The sequence below is a fragment of the Phocoena sinus genome, chromosome 2, assembly GCF_008692025.1.
Source record: "Phocoena sinus isolate mPhoSin1 chromosome 2, mPhoSin1.pri, whole genome shotgun sequence".
NCBI lineage: Eukaryota > Metazoa > Chordata > Mammalia > Artiodactyla > Phocoenidae > Phocoena > Phocoena sinus.
In genome coordinates, this window is record NC_045764.1 from 38,775,825 (window position 1) to 38,800,123 (window position 24,299).

At 49.9% G+C, this 24,299-nt stretch overlaps 1 protein-coding gene across 3 annotated transcripts in view; it reads right to left on the bottom strand.

Annotated features, from left to right (window-relative positions):
• The window catches only part of ACAN (aggrecan), a 64,639-nt gene that overhangs the window by 29,065 nt on the left and 11,275 nt on the right, over window positions 1–24,299 (bottom strand). For 2 of the 3 annotated variants that reach the window (XM_032624520.1, XM_032624522.1), the window contains exons 2-6: window positions 6,921–6,997; window positions 4,734–5,117; window positions 3,611–3,785; window positions 2,169–2,296; window positions 162–455 (exon numbers count right to left, since the gene is read on the bottom strand). In XM_032624520.1, the coding sequence (XP_032480411.1) occupies window positions 162–455; window positions 2,169–2,296; window positions 3,611–3,785; window positions 4,734–5,117; window positions 6,921–6,990 (1,051 nt within the window). In that variant the 5' untranslated portion in view covers window positions 6,991–6,997. Of the gene's footprint in view, window positions 1–161; window positions 456–2,168; window positions 2,297–3,610; window positions 3,786–4,733; window positions 5,118–6,920; window positions 6,998–12,666; window positions 12,770–24,299 lie in introns of those variants that run through there. The other variant, XM_032624521.1, reaches the window with a different exon arrangement.

Genomic DNA, 24,299 nt, shown 5'->3' on the forward strand with positions numbered 1-24,299 from the left:
CCCCTAGGAACCCGTGAAAATAGGGGGTGCTAAGACAAGGGGTTCAGGTACCCAGTGGTCCTTTGGAGGGGGTAGAAACCAGCCCCCCATTCTAAGATCTCATCCTCTGGGCCCGAATTTCGGTGGCACGATCCCCTTTCCGGCCTCCAGCCCAAGCCCACCTGTGTAGCAGATGGCGTCGTAGCGGGATGAGGGGTCGGGGTATCCCGTCTGGTTGGCGTGCAGGTAGACAGTCCTCACGCCCAAGAGGTTGCCCCCGCAGTTGGGCCGGGCCTTGGAGATGGGGTAGCGCACGCTGCGGTCGGCCAGCCAGCCGGCACTGCACATGTCCATGCCACTCTGCCAGGCTAGGTAGAGCTGGCCCGTGGTGGCCAGCCGGGCGCCCAGCCGCCGGCACTCATTGGCTGCCTCTTGGAAGGTGAACTTCTCTGGGGATGTTGCATAAAAGACCTCGCCTGCGAAAGACACAGCCAGCAGGGTGAGGCGCTCCCTCCCACGCCTGCCCCATGTCCCCAGGGAGATCCATGTGGTTCCTTGGGGTTTGGCCTCTAACTTCTCAAAGCTCTGGTCCCACATGTCTGTATTTCAGATCCTGCCCTCCACTTCCTATGGGCTTTTGGGTGGGGTGATGTCAGTTTCCTAAAACAGGGACCAATAAAGAAGCTGCCAAAAAGACAAAGAAGTGAGGAAAGTGCAGAGCAAATGTGAGGCCCGGGAGGAAACTCCTGCCGGAAAGCATCTTCGCCCACACTTTTCTATGGAACTTCCTACCACCGGGGCATCTCTCCTATGAGTCAAGCATTGCCCACTGGAACAATCCTTTTTTTAAACTGATCTTTAAAAAAATATTTATTTATTCGGCTGCGTCAGGTCTTAGTTGCGGCACATGGGATCTTTGTTGAGGCATGTGGGATCTAGTTCCCTGACCGGGGATCGAACCCACAGCTCCTGCATTGGAGTGCAGAGTCTTAACCACCGGGCCACCAGGGAAGTCACTGGAGCACTCCTTTTTACAATTCCACATTCTGATGGGAAAAGCAGGCATCAGACTTTGACCCTAATAGCAGTGTTTCCCAAATTGGGGTCTCTAGGCCCTGAAGTGTCCATAAGGGCAATGGTGGGGGCCTGTGGGCTCTTTTTACTGTTTTTGAAAACCTAGCAAGGTTGTGCTGCAGGGAGGGATAGGGTGGTGGGCATCGCTCCCGGGGGTTGTTCTGTCTGTCCCTGCTCAGTGGCAGCTCTGGTTGGCCCTAATCAGTGTCTTTAATTAGCCCAAAGTGGGAACACAAATATTCGTTACTCAATCTACCGGCTTGGGCCCTGGGGTGAGAATGAGGAAAGGGGTCACGGTGGTGAGGAAGCTGGGGACGTTCCCTGCCTCACAGTGGCCATGTTGTCAGCCCTTCTCCTGCCTGGGCGCAGCCGTGATCTCGGGGTAGGGGTGGAGGTGCAGAGTTTGCAATGTCAAAATGGGTGAATCAGTGCTGATGGGGGAAGGGGTGCCATCCACTTGCCTGGGTAACTTGCTCAGCTCTGACTGTGATCAAACTTAACTCCCTTTACAAACCAGAGAAAGACTATAGGTTCCTTCTCACTGCCCCTGGTGCTCTCCAGAACTAGCCCATTGGAGTGGGCTGGATAGGGCTGGGGGCTGGCAGCACAAAAGCTGAGAGAGGGTGGCTGGGAAGCCAGCTCTCCTGGGAATGACATTTCTGATAGGCTCTCCCTGGAGTGGCCTGGGTGGGAGGGGGTCCTTTGTGAGGGTGACAAGGCTGAGCTGGGCTTTAATTGTGCAGCGGAGCTTGGGACAGCGATGGGCTGGTCAAGCAGCAGGGGTCCTGGCTGGGAAGAACAGTCGCAGGTGAGAGACCAGCTATAAATATTCTTGGGCCCAGTGATGGCCCAGTTTGCAGGTACCTGGGTCCACTGAGGCCCTCCCCCAACGTGGAGAGCGAGGGGGCCAGACACTTCCTTCCTTAACCCTTCCCTCCCCCACCCACGCTGGGCATGATGAGGCTGGGGGCCAGGGAGGGGGGCGGGGCAGGGGCGGGGAGGAAGTGGGTGTTGAGCAAAGCCCTGCCCAGGAGGAGGCCCCTGTGATCCTGAGGGTCAGCAGGATGAAAGGACTGGGGAGCCGGCTCTTGGGAGGTGGGGGGCGGTGGCCTCACCCTCCATCTCCTCTGCGAAGCAGTACACGTCATAGGTTTCATTGGTGTCACGGATGCCGTAGGTTCTTACACCGGGAAACTCATCCTTGTCCCCATAGCAGGCTTCCCTTGGAGTGTGGATGGGGTACCTGCCAGGAACCCAAAGTAGGGATGTGACAGTCAGGGGATGGAGGGGGCCAGTGGCCCGTGCCCTTGTATCCTCCTCCCTTGTGGGAGGAAACGGTGACTTACTGATGTGTTTGCTGAGATCTGCCTAGATCTGTGGGCTACTTGTTTCTACAGCTTTTTCCCCAGCTTTATTAAGATATATGTTTTCACTGTTACTGGTGATTAAAGGCGGATCCCTTTACTGAATATTTATTGGTACCAAACATGTTCTATCAGGAGCTTGCAAATCTTTTCTGTAAAAGGGCACATAGTAAATATTTTAGGTCTTACAGGCCATAGGGTCTTCATTGTGACCTTGCCATTGTAGTGTGAATGAAGCAACCACAGACAAAATAACAGGAGTGGCTGTGTTCCCATAAAACTTTGTTTACAGAAACAGGGGGTGGGTTGGATTTGACCCATGAGCCGTAGTTTGCAGACCCTTGCTCTGTATCATTTGAGTCTCACATCAACCAAATGAGGTGCTATTACAACTCTATTTTAAACTGGAAGAAACTGGGGCCCAGAGATGTTAAGCAATTTGTTCCAGGTCACACAGCTTCCAAGTATCAGAGTTGGGATTTGAGCCCAGCTCTTTCTGAGGCTGAGGTGTGGGCTCTTGCACTATGCTAGGCTGTTGTCTTATCTTGCTTTAAAAAAAAATGGCTAATGGGTTTTGTGTTCTAAGATCTTTTGCCTACCCCAAGATTACAAAGGTATTTCCCTTTGTTTTCTTCTTGTGGCTTTGTGGTTCTGGCTTTTGCATTTAGAGCTCTGATCCATCCCCAAAGAATTGTCTCATCTTGCTTTTACAGGCTTGATCACACAACTGCAGTCCCTTGAAGGCAGGGCTCTGACTGTCCTGCTGCACAACCTATTCCTCAGCAGCTGTGCTCAGGGAAAAATGCACCAAGAAGCTTAATTTACGTATGTCTTGCCTTATTAAAGACAAACTGAATGTAAAGTGGTTTACAAAAATGTATAAACAACAAAGTTTTAAAAAGATGTAAGTGAAGAAATCATGGCAAAGGGAAAAATGAGTAGGAAAAATAATCATGTGTAACTTGCATGGAGAAAATGCTCACGGAGCGCAAAGTTGCTAGTGGCCACTCACTCCACCGCAGGACAGAAGACCAAGGATTTGGGACAGGTCATCGGGGCCTGACCTAGAACTGGTCAAGGCATCCCTTCAGCCCCAGCTGAGGTTGGGCTCTGTGTCTGGCTGGCACCAGCTCAGTACTGTTCAACGTTCCAGCCCATCACCCACCCTACTCCTACGGTAGCCTGGGGATCACCTGACAGTCTGATCTGCCAGCCAGCCGGCGTCGCACTGGTGGAAGCCGTCCTCATAGGCAGCCTGCAGCTGCTCGGGCGTGGCGATGATGGCGCTGTTCTGCAGGCAGGCCCGCTGCGCCCTGTCGAAGTCCAGGGTGTAGCGTGTGGAGATGGCTCTGTAATGGAACACGATGCCTGCAAGACACGAGACGGCAAGAGAGCAGGTCAGGCACAGCCTCCCGTCACCCAGGCCCTTGCAGAATTAGGGCAGGAGTCAAGGGGATGTAGAGCCATCTGGTCGGGCCCCTAGCTGATGGGTGGCTCCTGTCTCCACATTTGCATGTGGTCCTTCTGCCTTTCCTGGAACACCTCCGGTAATGGGGAGCTCACTACCTCACAAGGCATCTTTTTGGAAACCTGTGATAATTCTGATAATCAGAAAGTTCTTTGACTTGAACTAAAATCTGTCTCCTTATAATTTTTTCTTGTCATTCCAGGTCCCTATATTTGCTTTGCAGAAAGAGACACTTAGAGCTCCATGCACCCTCAGCCCAGGGGCATCCCAGTGGGAATCCTGTTTAAGGCACAGGCAGGAGTGTATCGTCTTTGGGAGAGTCACCCAGCAGAAAAAATCTGGTGCTGACTGAAGTCCTAGAGCCAACCAAGGACAACCATATTCCTTGGTCCATCGAGAGCAAGGGAACCAGGGTGTCCTCATCCCTTTCTTTGGCTTCTGGAACTGGAGATGGGGGAGGGAAAAGACACCTGGGTAGAGAGTCAGGAGACTGCTCTGGCTCACTTCCAGGGAAACTTCATTCAGGCGAGTCACCTAACCTCAGTTTGCTTGTCTGCAAAATGGGGATGATCACAAGGCAACTGAATCACAGGATTGATGGGAAGAATAGACTGTCATTTTCATGCGACTGTGGCCCTGAAGAATTTAATTCATTTAAATTCCAGAGAGAGTGATGTTACCAGCTCTGTGTTACAGGGCAAGCAACTGAAGTTAAGTAACTTGACTGAGGTGCAAACCATCAGGGTGAGGAGCTGGGATTTGAAAGCCAGACAGCCTGGCCCGAGAGAGGATGCCATTCTGGTTCTTCCTGCAGGTGAAGCAGGGCCCCTGTGGGAGGAGGCTCTCACCTTTCACCACGACCTCCACGGTGGCCTTGCTGTCCTCGATGCCGTGCATCACCTCGCAGCGATAGGTCCCAGAGTCATTGGAGCGCAGGTTTTGGATTTCCAGGGTGGCGTCGCTGGGGATGGCCGGGTAGTTGGGCAGCGTGACCCTGTCTCGGTAGGCACTGTTAACCCGCACCTGCCCTTCAGTCGCCACCAGCAGCACCAGCTCCTTCTCCTTGGAAATGTAGCTCCACTTGATTCTTGGGGCAAGGGGGGCGGTGGAGGGGGCGGTGGTCACGGGGTGCATGGGGTCGATGAAGTAGCAAGGGATGGTGAGGGAGCTCCCCAGGAGGACCCGCAGCGGGGACGGTTCAGGGATGCTGACACTCAGCGAGTTGTCAGGGTCTGTGCGGGAGACACGGGGGTGGGAGACAGACCTGTTAGTGCCCAGAGAGGACCACCCAGCCTCCCTGTCAGTGCTTCTGGAAATGACAAAGTCCCACGAGTGTGCTGGTGTCTATCCTGCTTCTGGAAATGACAAAGTCCCACGAGTGTGCTGGTGTCTATCCTGCGCCATATGGAATTCCCTTTCCAGAGCAGCTTTCTCAAGACCTCTGGTCTCTGTGCCTCAAGACAGGAACTATGGAGCCAGAAAGGGCTGCAGAGGAGGGCAGGGGAAGCTTCAGAGGGGAGACCACCTCTCTGTTTCTCAAACTGGCGTACCCAAAGCGATGCCAAGCCATAGGATAAACAGAACCCATCTTCCTGGAATGACAGCTTGACTCAAAAATTGGTAAAAAATTATCTGGGGATAGAAAAAATTATTATAGGGAGGAAAAAATATCCACACAACTTTTTAAGCTAAGATATAAAAATATCCAATACTTAAGGAGTATAGCGAGGCCTGCTATAAGGAGGTCTGCTTCAGGCTCCATCCTGACCTTGCAGAAGGGTGAATCATGCTCTCCTGCTGTTGGGGGATCGGGAGCCTATAGCTGGAGAAGCATCAGAGGGGATCAGACGATTAAGTCTGCAAAGGGTCAGACTGGGGTGGGGCGGGATATGATTAGACCCCACAAAAACACATGGAGAGCATTGATAGGGAAGATGCAGCCTGTCTGCCAAATCCTGTTAGAAGTCAAAGATCTTCCTGGAATTGGAAAGAAGGTGCCTTTGAAAAAATAGCACCTTTCATGGAGATTCATACACTTATTGAATCTTTTTTTCCAGGAGAACCTAGAGGTTGAAAATAAAAATGTTTCAGGTATTTGTGGGTGGCAGATACATAACAAGGCAGGGAAAGGGGAGCCAGAAATGTTTGGGGTGAACTCTAACCTTTTGATGTCCTGGCCGGTCACCACCAGGCCCTTCACAGAAACCTCCCTCTGATACTCAACCCTAGCACGTGACACAGTGTGGTTTTAGTGGCGGTGGTTCTCTGGGGACAGCTGGAAGTGACAGCAGCGCCTGGCTCTACAGTTTTGAAAGCTCTCAACCAACCCTCGTGAACTGGGTGGTCTGTGTGGGCAAACCACCCCAGGTTATAGCCAGGGGTCCCAGAGCAAGAGTACAGATGGAGACCCATGGACCATATGTCTAAATATTTAAAAGCTATAAATCAAGCCAACAGATTGTTAAGTAAAACATGTTCTATCCTCTTATTTGACAGTGATACTTTTCAAAATGAAAAGCCAGATTCAAATTTAGAATTCTTGGATTCCTTAGAGTTTTGCATTGAGATGTGTTGGCCAAGCTGGAGGAGGGGAAATCAGGGCCCCTTCTCTTCCCACCACAGCTCTGCACTTTGAGGGGTCTGTGTGAACCCCAGTCCTCACATCCCAGCCCTGTCTACACTCAGACAGCCACCCCTTCACCTCTCAGACTGGAGGCATGGTTCCTCCATGGGAGGATGGACTCAGAGGAACGAACCATGAAGCCCTGGAAGTGACTTGGGTCCAGCTGGACAGGGAATTCTGGGCGTTCTGGGTACCCAGAGGGAGCATAGATCTGAGCGGACACATCTCACTGGCCCTACAGATTCCTCATTCTTTAGGGAGCTTTGGGGCTGGAGGAGGGTAAGAGGGGCCTCTAGAGTGATGGCCCAGAGTAAGCACCAGGACTGGCAGGACTAGGCTCGGTTCCCCCATCCCCAGAGTCCAGTCCTCAGTGCCTGCTAGGGAGATGAGACATGAGTGGGAATGTCCTCACCTGAAACTTCTACTGAGATGGCTGCTGCAATGACTCTCAGAGTCAGAAACACGAAGAGTAAAGTGGTCATAGTTCACCTGGAAGAGAGGAGTTATTCGGAGGTTCAGATACAGTGAGGTTGAGGGTCATGTGTCACATGACAAGTGTGATAAACTCCTGGCCTGTGGATCTGAAATTGCATCTGGATAAAGAGGCTATACTGTATAAGCACAGGGAACTCTGCTCAGTACTCTGTAATGACCTATATGGGAAAAGAATCTAAAAAAAGAGTGGATATATGTATGTGTATAACTGATTCATTTTGCTGTACAGCAGAAATAACGCAACATTGTAAATCAACTATACTCCAATAAAAATGAAAAAAAAAAAGGTAAGGAAGCTGCATGTGACTCGAGAGATATCTTCTCCAAGAGTCCCCTCCTCACAAAACCTTCACGGATTTCTCAGTTTAATTACTGGTGTGAGGCTGGAAACCTCCTCCTACCTTTTCTAGGGAACCTCTCATCTTCTGACCAACAAAGGCTCATCCTAAAGGATCCCTGCAATGGTTGATTTTATGTCAACTTGACTGGGCTCCAATATTTGGTCAAACGTTATTCTGGGTGGGTCTATGAGGGTGTTTGGGGATGAGATTAACATTTTTTTAAAAGATTTTTCTTTTTTTTTGATGTGGACCATTTTTTAGTCTTTACTGAATTTGTTACGATATTGCTTCTGCTTTTTATGTTTTGGTTTTTTGGCTGTGAGGCATGTGGGATCTTAGCTCCCCAACCGGGGATCAAACCCACACCCCCTGCATTGGAGGGTGAAGTCTTAACCACTGGACTGCGAGGGAAGTCCCAAGGATGAGATTAACTTTTAAATTGGCAGACTGAGTAAAGCAGATTGCCCAGCTAATGGGGGTGAGCCTCACCCAATCAGTTGAAGGCCTGAGTCAAACAAAACGGCTGAACCTCCCCCGAATAAGAGATAATTTCTCCTGCCTGATGACCTTCAAACTGCCTTCAGACTCGAACTGAAACATTGGTTCTTCCTGGGTCTCAAGGCTTCAGACTCAGGCTGGAACAACACCCTAGCTCTCCTGGGTCTCTAGCTTGCCAAAAACCTCAGTAATCATGTGAGCCAATTCCTTAGAATAAATCTCTTTCTATGTGTATACACACGTCCAAATGGTTCTATTTCTCTGGAGAACCCTGACTAACACAATTCCCCAGGCCCAGAAAAGTGACATGAGTTACCCAACCTCCCTGATGAAATCTGGACCTGCCACCAATTTCAAATTCAGGAATCTTGTGTGTTTTAGGATGGAGGATGCTCCAAGATTTGGGGCACAATTCAGGGGCCTGGTTCAAGTCAGGGGAAGGATGCTCACCCAGAGAGCTCTGTGGGATGGACAGATTAATAATTTAGGAGAGAAATGAGAGCCCAGGATCCCTGGAGCCCTCTTGCTGGCCCAAACAATGACTTCATGTGAATTACAGAAACAAACTTTCCTTATTGCCGTCTGCTGGAAAACTGTCACGCTAAGTATACTAATCTTTGAAGGGCATCCCCTGAATTACTGGGATCCTGACTCCAAGTGGGCAAGTGCAGGTAGACCCCAAGAAAACCCATCTGAAGTTCCAAGAGATCAACCAGAGCGGTGGTTCTCAGCTTTGGCTGCACATTGAGATCACCTGGGCTTCAGCCTGGTCCTTAGACGTTTTAAAAGCTCCCCAGAAGGTTCTAACGTGCAGCCAGGATGTGGGCAGTCACACTGCCGACACCTGTGACTTGCACCCCATGACACGTGCCCGAGGATGTTTACTGAGCTGTTCTGTTGGATGGACCTGCATTGGCACCTTCCCTGCCCTCCTCTCAGTCTGTGAGCGTTTAGTCTTGGTTTAATGAGTGTTTGCATGCTCCGCCGGAAGGAGGGAGGAAGCCTGGAACTAAAGACAAGAAGGGAGCTTTCAGAGGCTGAGAGTAATGCCCAACTGAGGCTGCAGCCAGTGTCCCTGACCTCAACTCTGTCAGCGTCTGATGGCCCAGCAGGCGTCGCTATTGGCTCAGTCACCATCAGCTGGGGCCGGATGGATGTGAGGATGAGGGCCTCCCGTGGTCCCCATCTCTGGAATCTGTGCGGGAGGGGCGGGCAGGGCCCAGGACTCTGGGGACCCTCTTGGGTGGCCCCAGTCTGTCATTTGAGTGATCTTTCCATTGCTATCCTTCATTCATTCCACATACATTGGGCACCTGAGGGATGAAGGGCTGTCTGTACGGGTGCTGCTGGGGCCACAGAGATGGAGCCATGAGGCACAAAATGAGTGGGAAGTCTGGGAAATCCCAAAGGCTTAAGAAGCAGCCCTTGCTTCTCCTCAGGGATGTTTCTCCTTAGAGGCTGTCTTCAAAAAGAAAAATCTCTGGGGCTCCAGGTTCTGGCTCTCTCAGGTCCAGTGTGATCTGTCATGACCAGGAAATATTCCCCCGGAGGCTAAAACAGTCAGGTGTCTCCTCCACTGTGAGGAGGGGGCTAGACTTGCGGGCCCCCCTCTTCCCAGAGCCTCAGGGAAACCGTGTCTAGACCAAGGCTGCCTGTTCTTCTTCCCTCAGGAAGACCCTTCACGGGGAAGTTCTGTGTATGTTTTCGGAGTTGTGCTTCTTTCCTCACTCTCTGAACAAGCCTGACATTGTCCGGGAGGCAATGGTTCTCTGTGGGGCTTGGGCCCGCTCTGTTTTTCTCCCTGGCCTCGGCCAGGAATGAAAAGGGCAGGGAGTGGGCATGGGGGAGGCGGGGTGTGGGCAGAGAAACTAATTTTATTTCTTCTTCTTTTTTTTTAAGACAAACTTTGGGATAGAAATATCGCAATAAATATGCTCTTGTGTTTGCGTGTTTTCTCAGCTGTAAAGAAAATAGGGAGAAATTCCATTCTGTCTGGATTCCAAGTGTCTCCAGGACTCACTGAGCCTTTATGTGATGAGATGGACTTTGCCAGTCCGTCAACAGGGAGGCCTTTCTCCATGGGAGGCAGAGTTAGTTGTGGCGAGGGGATTGGGTAGCTGGGACTGAGGAAGGGGGAAGGGGGCATCTGAAATGGAGGGAAAGAGGAGCCTGGAGAGTGGGAAGTGGATGCTGGGTGAAGGCAGGGGTGTGTGAGTGGAGCTTCTGTGGGAGCCATGTGTGTGAGGTTGGGTTCATCATCAAGGAATCGGCTTTTTTAGGAGAGAATTATTAGGAGGCTTGATGGGAGAAAGTAAGCTTGCTAGTGCTTTGAACCTGAGCTGAGGCTGCGTGTGTGCGTGTGTGTGTGTGTGTATGTGAGAGAGAGAGAGAGAGAGAGAGAGAGAGACCCATAGCTGAACACAGGAAAACCCACCTCCTCTTCAGCTAGACTCTGTCCCACGGTTGCCAGCCCTGCTGGGCCTTTGACCTTTATTCCATCAGATTATGGGATTGAATGGGCAGCTTGCCTGCTTGCCCTGAATTCCTATTCCAGCAACGTGCAGTGGAGACCCCCAGACCTGGGTCCCAGTCCTAACTCGGCCACCTCCTGCTCTAATAACACAGGACCCACCTCCACCGCTGTTTCAGAGACCGAGTAGGATAAGGTGCCAGGCAGGCCCCGCTTCTGGAGGGCGGGGGCTGTGTCTCTGGCTTGGTACCCAGCCCAGGGTCTGGCACTCAGCAGGCATCCACCAGCGCCACTCTCTTCCCACCTCCCTGGCGTCAGGCCCGGGTGAGCCCCTCAGAACGTGGGGACTGGAGAGGGTTTAGCGGTTACAGGGTGGCTTCTTGCCCTGGGATGAGGGTTGGACTAGATGACTTTCTATAAAGAATAAAACTGCGTTTGCTTCAAAAACAACATCACCACCCTACCAAACTTTGGAAAATAAGAAACTAGAGAAAATAAATCACCATAATCCTCAATCCTAATCCAACCATTATTCGTGTTTTGATAGTTTTCCTTCTGGTCTTTTTCCTTAGGCATCTACTTGCGTTTCATGGAGTTGTAATCCTTTTTGCATCCTATTTGCTTCTTCCACATAGCACAGTGGACCAAATGACTGCTTTTGGTTCCTTCAGAACTGATGGCTTTGGGGTTTTGCAATCATGACCTCACTGCCGGAAATCCTTTCTATGTGGCCGGGACAGGTGGTCTTCAGCCTCTAATCGAACAGGAAGTGCTCATTCCTTCACGGGGTGACCCACCCATGGCTGGACAGCTCCAATTGTGCTCAATATATTTCAAGATGGAGTCAGGGTGACCCACCCCTATTACAATTTCCACCCATGAGTTCTACCCTCAGGGACCACACTAAACAAGCCCACTCCTCTTTTATGGGACTCATGCCAGATCTTCAGGGGTCTAATCTGCTCTCCCATCTGCTGTTCTCCTATGGAGACATTCCTAGTCCCTTCAAATGTTCCTCATGTGGCTTCTCCTCCCTCCCTGGAGCCACAGAAAGTCAAAGCTGGGATAGACTTTAGTGAACATCAAGTCCAACTCTTCCATTTTACAGGTGAAGAAACCGAGGCCAAAGGAGGTAAGTGATTTGCTCAAGGCCACACAGTAAGTTGGAGATGGAGCCAGGACCAGCGTTCTGGTCCCGAGTTCTCAGGACTGGCTGTCTTAATGCCAGGTTTGTGAGCTCCACAAGGCGGCGACTGTGTCTGCTTGCTCCTCACTGTCTCCCTGGTCCCCAGCAGAGTATCCAGCAGAGAGAGAGGGCAATTAGGAAATATCTACCAAATGAATGAATGAATGAATGAACAAATGGAGGCCCAAGAACCTTAGAAGTCACCTCCTTCAACCCCAGGCCTCTGAGGGAGGAGGCTTGGGCTGGAGGCCCACATCTGTTGAGCACCCATGAGGGACACGGGCCTTTGAGGTAGACCATTTTGCAGTCAATAAATCTCAGCTAGAGACATATATTGCTTGCTTGTGATGCGCACAGCAGTAATGATTAATGCTAGTGCATCAGTACAGTGTGTGACAGTGTGTGACTTTGGGAAGGTCATAGTCCAGGTGCAGCCCAGGAGTGTCACCCCCCCCACCAGGGTCTTCCCTTCCCAGGGCTCCAGGGAGAGCCAGTGCTTGAAATTGGTCATGATGGGAGTATCTACACCATGGAAATGAGGAAACACTATGAACAAGGGCTTTTCTTTTTCTTCTTTCCTTTTCTGAGAGTGGGCTTACCAGCACACTCCTGGAAGTCACTAACACTAAATAAAGAAGGCAGCCGGCAGAAGGGTAATGAGCACTTCTCCTTTTCTAATGAAGCCTTAATTCTTCCTTCGTTTTGCTGTCCTGCATGAGTTCTGAAGCTGACCCTGAAACCAAGGCCAGTTTGCCAGCCTGAGGGCAGGGTGGGGTCACAGTCATCTCCATGTCATATTCCCAGGCCCAGCCTGACAGCTACATTAGTGTGGACTCAGCAAATGTTTGCTGGTTAAGTGAATGTATCCACTCCCCCTTCCCTGACCCTGCAGGGCCCCCGTGTCCTCCGCGAAGTCTCATCAGGCCCTGCCCCTCACTTCTGCTCTCCCAACTGTGACTGCTTGTACAGCCACTTTAGCACTTATTTTTCTCTATTGTTTTACATACGTTAGCTTGGCCTCATCATGCAGACTGTGACCTCCTTAAAGTTAAAATCAAGCCTTAAGTGAAAAAAAAAAAAAGTCCTCCTGTGTTAATTCACACAGTGCGGGTCGGGTGGGGAGTGGGTTGGGGGTCGGGAACAACAAAAAATGGTATTTGACACCTACTTGTTAAACGAATGGGTGGATGCTGGAATTTAGTAGACGGGTTGACCAGTAAGATTTGTCAGTACCCAAGAAGCTCTGTGTCTGTGACTTAAGTCCTGAGGAGAGATTCAAGAGGACCAAGGTCAGCCATTCCCCTAGCCACCAGCCTCCAGCACATCATTTATTTGCAGGCTAACTTCCCAGTGGTGCCTCTTCTCTTACCACTCATGGATCCATGCATCTCAAGTGGTGGCATATGCACTTGAGATTGGAGTTTTAAACCCAGCATAGGGGAAGTGGTAGGGCTCCCACACCAAGGACACATCTGGCCAGAGTGACCCCAACTGCAGCTGCTAATTTTCCACATATTCTAAATAGACATGGTGGGGGGTGGTGTGCAAAAGGGGAGCCAGGAAACTGATTCCAGGAGAACATATACAAGCCCTCAGTTTTCCTAACTGCAAACTGGAATCAGAATGCAAGCTTCACCCCAGGAACACTGTGAAGGTAATTTTCATGGATGCTAATACTGTTTTTGTATTTCCTCCTCTTTCTCTTCTCTCCCTTTTCCATATTCTCTCTCCATCTATATCTTTTCCCATATAGTTGATTTCCTTATTCCTATTGTGTTACTTGCTTGGTCATCACCAAAGCAAAGTAAATTCTGCAAATGTTTTCCTGCTTTCTGAGCAATTAAGTGGGTCCTCTGAAAAAGGCTGCTGGCAGTGGGTGGGGGGCTGTAGATCGACCTTTCAAGCCCATAGTTTTGTCTAGGATTGGCCTCAAGCAGCACTGTGCTTAGACAGAAGGGCACAATGAGGTGGGGAGGAAGGGTTTTCCTCTGAGTTGCTTATAGCCTAGCAGATGGAGACAAACCTATACCCAGAGATAGCAGACATCAGTGAGCGGGCATTGGATCCTAACCTTGACCCTGCCTAGAATGACTGTATGACCCCGAGCGTCAGTTTTTCCATCTTTGACATGGGACAGAGTGGGAAAATTGGCCCTGGAGTTCTCTGAGATTCTAAATGCCAGCTCCACACAGTTCAGAAGAGAGACTCATTTGATATGGGGTCAGAGTGAGTCACATCTCACAGTCACATCACAGTCTCCCCCATGGTTAAGAACCAGATCATCTGTTACTTGCCCCTGCACCAAGAACAGCATTATCTGGGAAAGTTCAAGCCCACTTGGAAAGATGTCCCTTGTGCCCTCAATGTGCTGGGGAAGAAGTGAGGGGCAGCAGGATGCAAAGAGGGGAGCTGTGAGGTTGTGGGGGTCCTGTCTAAGTCTCAGAGGAATTAGGGGAGGCTCTAAGGAGAGGAGCAAGGCTCAAGTGGTGGAATTGGGAGAAAAAATAAAGAAATCAAGAAATGACACAGGTCCATACCTGGTATCTCTGCAAATGTGGCCATGGGCTTATCTCCCAGCAGTGCCCTTGGCTTGGGTCTGGCCCTGCACTTTCCCATCCTTCCTTTTGCTCACACAGTTTGTTCTTTCCAGAAGACTCTACATCTGTAGAACAGCTCTACATCTGACCTAATCAGCCTTATCTGAACGCAGTGCAAATGCTACCTCCTGGGAACTTCCAGGTGCCCTGGCCTGAAACCATCTCCTTTCCGCCCATGTTCTTGTCATTCCTTGCTGTTACCACCAATTAATTAATGAATACATCCCAGCTTGTGACTTCTTTCCCACCGCTGGTTTAAACTACCAGGCCAAGCACTTATGGGGGTGTGTGGGTGGCTGGGTGGCTGGGTGGAATGGCTTGGGTGGAGGGCAGGGCTGTGTAGTGAGAAGATGGCTGTGGAGTCACATAGATGCTGTTAACTCACAGTCCTGATACTTATATGGGAACATAAAATCTTGGCCCAATTATTTAAGCCCTTGAAGGATTGGTTTCCTTACTTCTAAAGTGCTGATCAAATAGGATCTATCGCATAGGGCTTTCGTGGGGATTAAATGAGAGACACTGTGTGGCTCTCAGTAAATTTTGTCTCCTTTCCTAAGTCTTGTCCAACTGAATCCTCCCTCACTGAGGAAGGAGAAGAGAACAGCTGCATCATGTACACCCATCACGGCATTCAGTCTAGCATAGCCGCACTGAGCACCTGCCGTGGTCGCCGAGGACAGGGCTCTGCATGTAGTAGCTCCACAACCAACACGTGCTGACTTGATAAGAAGTTACACCCAAATACAGTTTATGCCTCTATCTAATTTAAATGATGGCCCATGAGGATGGGCTTTTGATCTGCAATGATAACAAACCATGGGACCCCCTCCCCCACCAACTTGGTTAACCTAGGCTCATTCCTGCATTCGCACCAAGCCTGGGCACAGGATGTGGGTTCAAGTAAAATTCTGGACTGTAAGTAAGATCCTAATGCTGCTGGGGTCGTATCCAGTGACACAAGACCTGTCACTCTCAGAGCTTCTCCGTGTTCACTGACTGAGGGCAGCCCTCCCGGTTCCACCCTCCAGCAACAGTGAGTATCTTACAGTCAGAATCAGCTTATACAGTGGTTTCAGGGACCATCTGAAGACTACCTTTATGAAGGGCTTACTATGTGCCAGGAACTATACTCTGATCATAATGGTACATAACGCCATGCTTAAAAAAACCTTTCAAAGATTGGTTTTGTTATCCTCACTTTACAGATTGTGAGATGACTGCTCAGAGAGGTTAAGCAACTTGCCAAAAGTCACACAGATAGTAAGTGGCTGAACTTGGCTTGGAACCCATGTCTTATGGCTATAAATTCCATGTTTCTTCTCAACATTCCCAGCCCCTCTACATTCATTAGTTTTACTCATTCATTCCACTCTTCAGTCAACAAACATATTTAAATTAAGGGGAAGATAGGGGATGTTCTCATTGAATTTCAGATCCAGAGGGTTTTAGGGATTGGTAGAGCGTAAAATGAGTCCCTAATTAGTTCATCAGAGGGAAATCCACATTTACTCCAGCTCTGCCCAGGACTACAGAGCACCTGGAATATGGGCAGGGCTGGGGGGATCTTGACAAAGATTAACACAGGGTCCAATCTGGATAAGGTGAATTCCCAAGTGAGAGTCCTAACCCACTCTTGGACCTTCCATCAGCAGGGAGGTCCCCAGCCAGAGCTTTGAGTCCTGTCTTTCCCTCTGTGCCTAGAAGTCCAATGGAGGAATGGCCCCTGCAGCCCAACATGGCAGCTCTTCCCCAAAGTCCTTCAGGCAAATTGCCTGAGGGGGGTCCAAAAAAAGATGGCCACTGCACAAATCCAATTCTGCTCTGCTGGGCTGCAGGCAGCCCTTGTTAACTTCTTTCCAGGGGTCTTCAGGGCTGGTTTTTAAAAGAGCTCCAATCAAGTCATTCTTGATTGAATGCGCCATGTCTCAGCCAGTGTCTGCAAAGGCATGAACATCACTTGCTCATGAATAATTGGCCTCCTGTCAGCCAACTCACCAGAAAAGTCAGTAGAGCCCTCCCTTGGGCTGGGTGTTCTGGACCTTTCTAATGTCCCGCCCTGCCACATGAGGACCCTTGCCTCCACCAGCTAGAAGAACTGGCCAACCCCTCGCAGGGAGAGGCGACTCAAGGGAAGGAAGCCCTTTCTGAATTTCAGCTTCAGACATCAGCCCAATGAGCTATTTCTGCCAACGTCAATCTGTGGCCAAACTCCCTGTCCTTACCAGGGGCCAGGAGGATGCTCGTCCCACAACAAAAACAGCACTGGCCTTGGTTTGCTGAAGGTCTATGTAGGTTTGAAGGTAAAGGCCCTCCCTGCGGAGGTGGGTGATGTGCACAATGGGAAATTGGAAGGAGTAGACCCTGGTTCAGGGCACAGAGCACATAAAAGACTCTAGAAAACATCAATTTCTCCTCTCTCTGGCCTTTCTGTCATGATTCCCTTCACCCACCAATAAAGGTCCTTGCTAGTAATAACTGATCTATTGTGACAAGAGATATTCTGTTCTTCATCTTCTCTCTGGGGTCTACTTTGAACCCCATGCAATTTCCTCAAATGGCCTCTTCTCAGTTTCCAGGGAGACAATATGGTTTGGGAGAAGGTGGGTACCTTAAAAATACAACCTGAATTCATACCGTTGATTCATCACTTGCTATCTGGGTGAGCTTGGGGAAGTCTCTTGGCAGCTCTGGTCAGAATATCCATGGATGAGGCCTCTGGAAATGGCTAATTTCCAGTTAGGAGGAGAGGCAGGGAATGATGATTCCCATGACAAATTGCTCTAAACTTCTAATTTCCTTTAAATTATCAAACAGAAGTCTTTATGTCCCCTGAGTAGTCTGGTCCTGTCGGGTGGTGTGGCAGGAGGAGATAGAGGAAGGGAGCTTGTATCACACTGGAACCTTGAATGAGTCAGGGATGCTGAGCTCAGGTCAGGAGGGACAGCTAAAGCAAAAGGGATCTTGGCCTGGGCTTCCCTGGTGGTGCAGTGGTTGAGAGTCTGCCTGCCGACGCAGGGGACACGGGTTTGTGCCCCGGCCAGGGAAGATCCCACATGCTGCGGAGCGGCTGGACCCGTGAGCCATGGCCGCTGAGCCTGCGCGTCTGGAGCCTGTGCTCCGCAATGGGAGAGGCCACAACAGTGAGAGGCCCGTGTACCACAAAAAAAAAAAAAAAAAAAAAAAGGGATCTTGAACTATATTTCATGGCAGAACAGGACGAATGTCCTTAGAATGAAGTCCAGCCCGTCCCCATGGCCTGTAAGTATCCTACATGATATGCCCTCGCTCCTGCACACACCTCATCCTACCTCTATTCCCAGCCACATTCTAGCTGTTTCTTTTCTTTTTTTTTTTTGCCGTACGCGGGCCTCTCACTGTTGTGGCCTCTCCCGTTGCGGAGCACAGACTCCGGACGCGCAGGCTCAGCGGCCATGGCTCACGGGCCCAGGGCATGTGGGATCTTCCCAGACCAGGGCACGAACCCGTGTCCCCTGCATCGGCAGGCGGACTCTCAACCACTGCGCCACCAGGGAAGCCCCTAGCTGTTTCTTGAACATAAAAACTTGTTTCCCTCTAAGGGCTTTTGTACCTGCACTTCCTTCTTCCTGGTACACTTTTCTGGATCTTTCACTAGTTGGCCACTCTTCATCATTTCAGCCTCAGTTCAAAGGTCCCTTCCCTGACCACCTTGTTCCCTCAACCCTACCCAGTGCCTCCCTGTCATGTCACCCCATTATTGTTTATTTATATCATTATCATTATTAGAAATTATTGCCATTTTCTGTTTGTTTGTTTATTGTCTGTTTCCCCTCCTAGAATATACACTCCATGAGGGCAGGGACTTTTGTCTGCTTCACTTACTACTCTACACACTTCAGGTGCCTGGAACAGTGCCTGTCACATAGCAGGTGTTCAACAAATATTTGCTGAATAAATGAATGAATGGTGCTTCATGAATGGGCAATGTTCTTTCTGGATTAAGTTCTGGAATGGAAGGAGTGTTAAGCTTAAGACTGATCATAACTGTTGCAAGTGATTTCAAAGCATTCTTGCCTCCACAGTCCTGGAATATGTTAGAAGCTCTAGGAGGAAGGGTAACTCCAAATGCGGCTAACAGGGGTAGCCTAGAGCATGCCATGGCCCCTGGAAAGATTCATCCACCCTCCTCTCCTGTTAAGAGAGGACCAGGAGTGGTCAGGATGGGCCCAGGGACCACCAAGCAGGGAGTAGTGGGTGACCCAGGAGATAGCATCCAGGGACAAAACAGAACTCAGAGTCATGCTGGCAGCCTGATGAAGGCTGCTTTTCTAAGGTGCCGGGAGTGAATCAAGTCCAGAGCTGGGAAGGAAGGCCAGCCATGATGGAACTTCCTAGGGTGGGAGGGAAGCAGCCAAACCTGGCCCCGAAGCCTATGACTGGACCAGGGTGGGCACCAGAGGGAAGAATTCAGCTCAGCACCACCAACCTTTCCCCGTTATTCCCACCTCTCCCCACTCCCAATTGCAATTTCCTTGTAAAACCAGTTTAAAGTGGAGAGTGGTACACAGCAAGATTAATGGATTCTGATTCACTCACCCGGGGACTGAGCTTTGCCCTGCTCTCTTTGTGGAAAAAAACCTGGTACTTGGGACATGCCCCTTCCTGTTCTCAGCCTTCCGTTCCAGCCTGGGCACTTTGGAGGTTTTCTCTGCATTAATTTCAGACGTTGTGTAAATATCAGGCCTGGGAGTTTGGAAGAGTATCCTTCAGCCCAAACTTTCCATCAGGCACAAGCACCTTTCTTGGGGCAGGAATTTGGGCCGAGAACTGAGTTCCCTCAACTTGGCGCTGATCACCAACCTGGCAGGACAGAATGCTCCTTCCTGCAGAAGTTTGGGAAGGGGCTAGGGGACCAAGCATGACTCCTTGGTGGCCTCTCTGGGTAGAAACTGAGCCCAGGTTTCAAAAATGATCTTCAGTAATGGTTTCTAGAAGCCGAGGGTCCTTGCCAGAAAGGGCCACCAGGCATTTGGGGTTACAGCCAAATTCCTGAACAAAGCCGAGGGCCAGGTGCCTGAGATGCCGCTGAAAGGAAACAAGGGGCAACTAGCCCAACCTCTTAAACTCTAGGGGCGGATGCACGTTCTTGGAGTTTAGTCCTGGGGTCTAGTCATTTGGAATCAAACCTCATTCTTTTGACTCTAGTTTGCATGCCCTGATTCCAGGACTGGGAAGACTTCATAGAGAACATCCACTTAGCTCCTTTTGTGTCATGCTTCTCTTTGAGAGCCAATGGGAGCTGTGGACCTGGCTCCCAGAAGGTAATCTCTAAGCCCTTATTTAGCTGGGGGCCTTAGGCCATGCTGGATAGTCTATGCTAACAGTGTGATTTACGGTGGGGGTCTTGGGTCATGTGATATCAACGTGACCTCTGGAGGGGCTGGAAACTAAGGTCAGCCATGTGCATGGTCAGCCATGTCTATATGACCAACCTCCAGTGAAAACCTTGGACAGCCAGGCTCAAGTGATCTTTCCTGGCTGGCAACACTCTGTGCATACTGTAACCCATTGTTGCTGGGAGAAGTAAGCATTGTCCACAAAATGCCCTGGGCGAGCACATCTGGATGCTCATGCCCGGTCTCTTTGGGACCCTGTCCTGTGTGCCTCTTCCTTTTGCTGATTTTGATCTGTATTCGTCTGCTGTAATAAACCGTAACTTGTGAGCACAGCAGCTTTGCTGAGTTCTTTGAGTCCTTCTAGTGAATTACTGGACCAAGAGGAGGTCTTGGAGACCTCCTGAAACTGCACCTTTCTGCTACATCAGGTTAGTTTGTCCTGCCCAGGGTGGTTCAGTGTGGGTTGAGTGGACAAGACAGTGGACAAGCCCTCTTCTTCCCACAGCCGTCCGTCAGTGACACTGCTTTCCCTTCTTGGTGCATGTGCTCTGAAGAGCCGAGCATTCTTTTTTTGGCCCTCATGTGGAAGGAATAATTGCCTTTCATCTGGAAAAGTTCCAAGGACTTCTTGGCCCTCCTCCCTCTCTCGTTTCCTCTGTCAAACACCCACCATGTGGAAAACTCTGCGGCAGGTGATGAGGGGGATTTAAGGAAGGACCAGTGTGAATCCACCCCTGGGGCTCACTGTGGGAGATGGGAGATAAGATATGGGAATAAATCCTACAATACAAGGGGGGAGCCTCTCTCAATGAGAGGGCTCCAGAAGCTGCGATACAGAAATCACTCCTGTTGGGAGGACCTGAGAGAGCTTTGAAGAAGAGGTGGCTTTTGAGCTGAGCCTTGAAAGATGAGGACACTCTGGGCATGTGGAGGTAGGGAGAGGGCATTCTAGGAGGAAGGGACCACATGAACAAAGGCATGGCGAAAGGAGTGGATCCAACTGGTGAAGGATCAAATAAAGTTAGAAACAAAGTTGGGCCAGATTCTGAGGAGCCTCCAGTTTGGCTTTATTCTGTAGGTGATGGGGGGCTCTCGGGGGTTTGGGGAATGACCCGATCTAAGGTGTGTGTCAGGAGAAAATCACAGCCCCCACTATCTCTGCTGGCTGATCCTTGCTCTGTGAAGTCCCCATGGTGATCAGGTTCACCTCCTCCATTACAGCAGGAGCACATGCTCCTAGAGCATTTGTCTGCCTCTGCAGGGAAATTTCACCCACTGGGCTTGCCCATCCTTGGGCCTCCCTCGCCCACGAGCACCTACCATAACTACTTCCTCTAAAAATGGCTGTCTGTTGAAGGTTGAGCCCAGGCCGGGCACGGTGCGCAGCAGCAGTGTGAACAAACAAATCATGTCATTCAAGGCTCACAGTCATCCTGGGAGGGGCACCGTTACTAGTCCCATTTTTAGAAAGGAGGATACCGAGGCTCAGCGTGGGTAAATGACTTACCGTAAATCCCACAGCCAAGGAGTGGCCGAGCCAGAATTCAAATCCAGATTAGTCTGACTCCAAAACCAGTGCTCCTAGCCAATTCTCTGCTTCCCATGCCCGTGCCAGGGATGGGGGCAGGTGCTGAGGATGCAGCCTGTCACGAGTTTGTTCTTGTCACCCAAAGACCTTTGACAATCTGTGGCCTCAGCTTAAAAGCACGATTCAAAGAACGGACATTGGTCGTGTGCCTCCTACACGGGGAGGCTTCGCATTTTGACTCGAAGCACCAAGGCGCCTCGGTGCTGTAGAATAAGACCTCACAAGAGGCAGAGAGCTTGCTCTCTGAGCCCCTCACAGACTTCTCTGACTCTTGACTTGTTCGAGAATAGTCGGCGAAGAGGTGCAAACATCGGCGAGATGATGTTGCCCCCACCCCGCTCCCGTTTCCTCCCTTTCCAGCTGTCCCTGGCGTGTCCCCAGTTCTCTGCCAGCTGTTCCTGGCTGTGTAACTGTGCCCTGCAAGGCTGTCAGGATTATGGTGCCCAACAGCCTCCCGACAGGATGCCAGAGCAGCGAGCTTCATGAAAGCGCCTTCTAGGGATTCATGCCATCTGCTGCCTCCCAGTCAGGGTTTCTTCAACAACATTGTCCTCACAAGAAAGTTACCTTTCCCTTTTTAACAAATGGATCTCCTTTTTTAAAAAGCTGTGATAAATACACATAACATAACATTTACCATCTTAACTATTTTCAAGTTCACATATTTTATAGTTCAGTGGCATTAAGTGCATTCACATTGTTTTTTGTTTGTTTGTTTGTTTGTTTTTTTGCAGTACGCAGGCCTCTCACTGCTGTGGCCTCTCCTGTTGCGGAGCACAGGCTCTGGATGCGCAGGCTCAGCGGCCATGGCTCATGGGCCCAGCCACTCCGCAGCATGTGGGATCTTCCTGGACCGGGGCACGAACCCGTGTCCTCTGCATCGGCAGGCGGACTCCCAACCACTGCGCCGCCAGGGAAGCCCTGTTTCTTAACCATCACCACTATCCATCTTTAGAACACCTTTCATCCTGCAAAACTGAAATTCTGTACCCATTAAACAATAACTCCCATTTCCCCTCCTCCCCTCTCCCCCAGCCCCTGGCTACCACATTCTACTTTCTGTCTCTATGAACTGGACTACTGTCTTTCCTTTTGAGGAGGCAAATATATATCCGTAACTGGAAACATCTAGAGATCTTTGCATGCTATTTCTATTGGACAGGTTCCATGTTTTTCTGGACTGTTTTTTATATCCAAGGAGGCCTTCACGTAATCAGGGCTCTCCCGGGTACCGCCTGGCCTCCAGCATCCTGGGACGCCTTCACATACCCCAGAGAGGAGCTGCATCTTCATGGGGTTGGGCTCTAAAGCCGCACACAAGATGGAAACCAGGTATAATCAAAACTCACCCTGAAAATCTCTTAGGAAGGTGTCATGGTGGAGCCCCCCACATTCTCTCCTAAAGAGTTGAACACAATCATCTTTCTTCCATTACTGGGTGGGACTGTTGTTTATCTGAGCAGCAGATGAATTGCTTGTTAGGAGGGCCATGCTGTATGAGAAATACATGTCATTAAACCCTAGATACACGTGTGGTGCCTCAAAATGCTCTCACTCAGAGAAATGAGGGAACAAAGGCCAACTCTGGGAGCAGCAAATTTGAGCCCCTTGTCTCTGGCTCACTGGGAACACAGACCCATCAGCGGAATGCCTGCAGAGTTTCTTACTAAAGCATGGTCTCTCCCAGTGACCACCACTGCACTGTAGCTGAGCCTCCAACCCAGGATAGCCTGATGCCAATTTCCCTTGATGGAAAAATTCACTCACAGCTCCACAATCAGCTGTATGAGGGCAAGGAACTAGGGCTCTCTGCATCACATGACGAGCACACATCACTTTCTCCGACCTAGCTTGTGGGCTTTCCGGAAAGTCAGGGAAAACTTTTAATTTCTCCTTTTGTATTCCCTACTGTGTCCAATAGAGAGCCTGGCATGTAGAATAGTCCAATTATGGAAAACTGTTTACTGATTTGGAAACATGTTCACCCTATATCATAAAGCTCAAAAAGCAAGTTGCAAAATAATATGTAGAATGCAATTCCATTCTGTTCTTACGTATACCTATTCACAGAAAAAAGGCCAGAAAAATATATAGAAATTTAACTCTGGTCATTGTTGGGGGAGAGTTTACAGTAGATTTTAATTTTTTCCATTTTGAGCATTTTTATTTCCTAAACTTTCTATGTTGTTCTCTTATTTTTTAAAGGAAACATGTTTCTAAAAATAAAATTTTATATCCTTTAAAAAAATCTAGGGGCTTCCCTGGTGGCGCAGTGGTTGAGAATCTGCCTGCCAATGCAGAGGACACAGGTTCGAGCCCGGGTATGGGAAGATCTCACATGCCGCGAAGCAACTAGGCCCGTGAGCCACAACTACTGAGCCTGCACGTCTGGAGCCTGTGCTCCGCAACAAGAGAGGCCCTGATAGTGAGAGGCCCATGCACCGCAATGAAGAGTGGCCCCCACTTGCCGCAACTAGAGAAACCCATTGCACAGAAATGAAGACCCAACACAGCCAAAAAAATAAATAAATAAATAAAAAGCTGAGCTTACGTCCTTCTAAAAAAAAAAAAAAAAAAGAGTCTACATTCAGGACAATCGCAGTAGAAAATAAGCTCCAGTCCTGGCCGTTAGGAGAACTGGAGTTTGTGGGTCAAAGCCAATGGACTCCCCAGTGACCAAGGTGACAGCCAATTAGGGTTGGTGTGGGGAGGTGGGGAGGAGTGTCTCAGGGAGGAAGGGAGGAGGGAGAAAGTTGTCTATGTGTTAGAAGTCTTGGAAACCTGCTGGGAAACAGAATTTTCTTCTGTCACAGTGAGTGTTCAACAGACTTTGGGCCCAAGGTCTTTCCAGCTCATGGCTCCCTCTCCTAAAGGTGGCCCTGACTCTGAGCCAAGGAGTCCCCATGAAGTTCAAGGGCATGGTGTGCAGCAATAAATAGGGCTTTACACACACCCCCTGAAGGACAGGCCCCAGACTGGGTAACAAGCCCTGGTGCTTCTCTTTCTTATGCTAGATGTCAGAGTCTGGTCTGGGAAGTTCATCTTCTCTCGGGGCACAGTGCACAGAATAGCCAGGAAACCATGAACTTTATAATCAGAGAGTCATGAGTGCAAGTCCTGGCCCTACCACTTAACAACTTTGCCTCAGTTTCGCTATCTATAAAATAGGGATAATTAGACCTACTTCAAAGAGCTTCCTGCTGACGCAGCATGAAGTGTGTGTACATGGAGAGTCTGG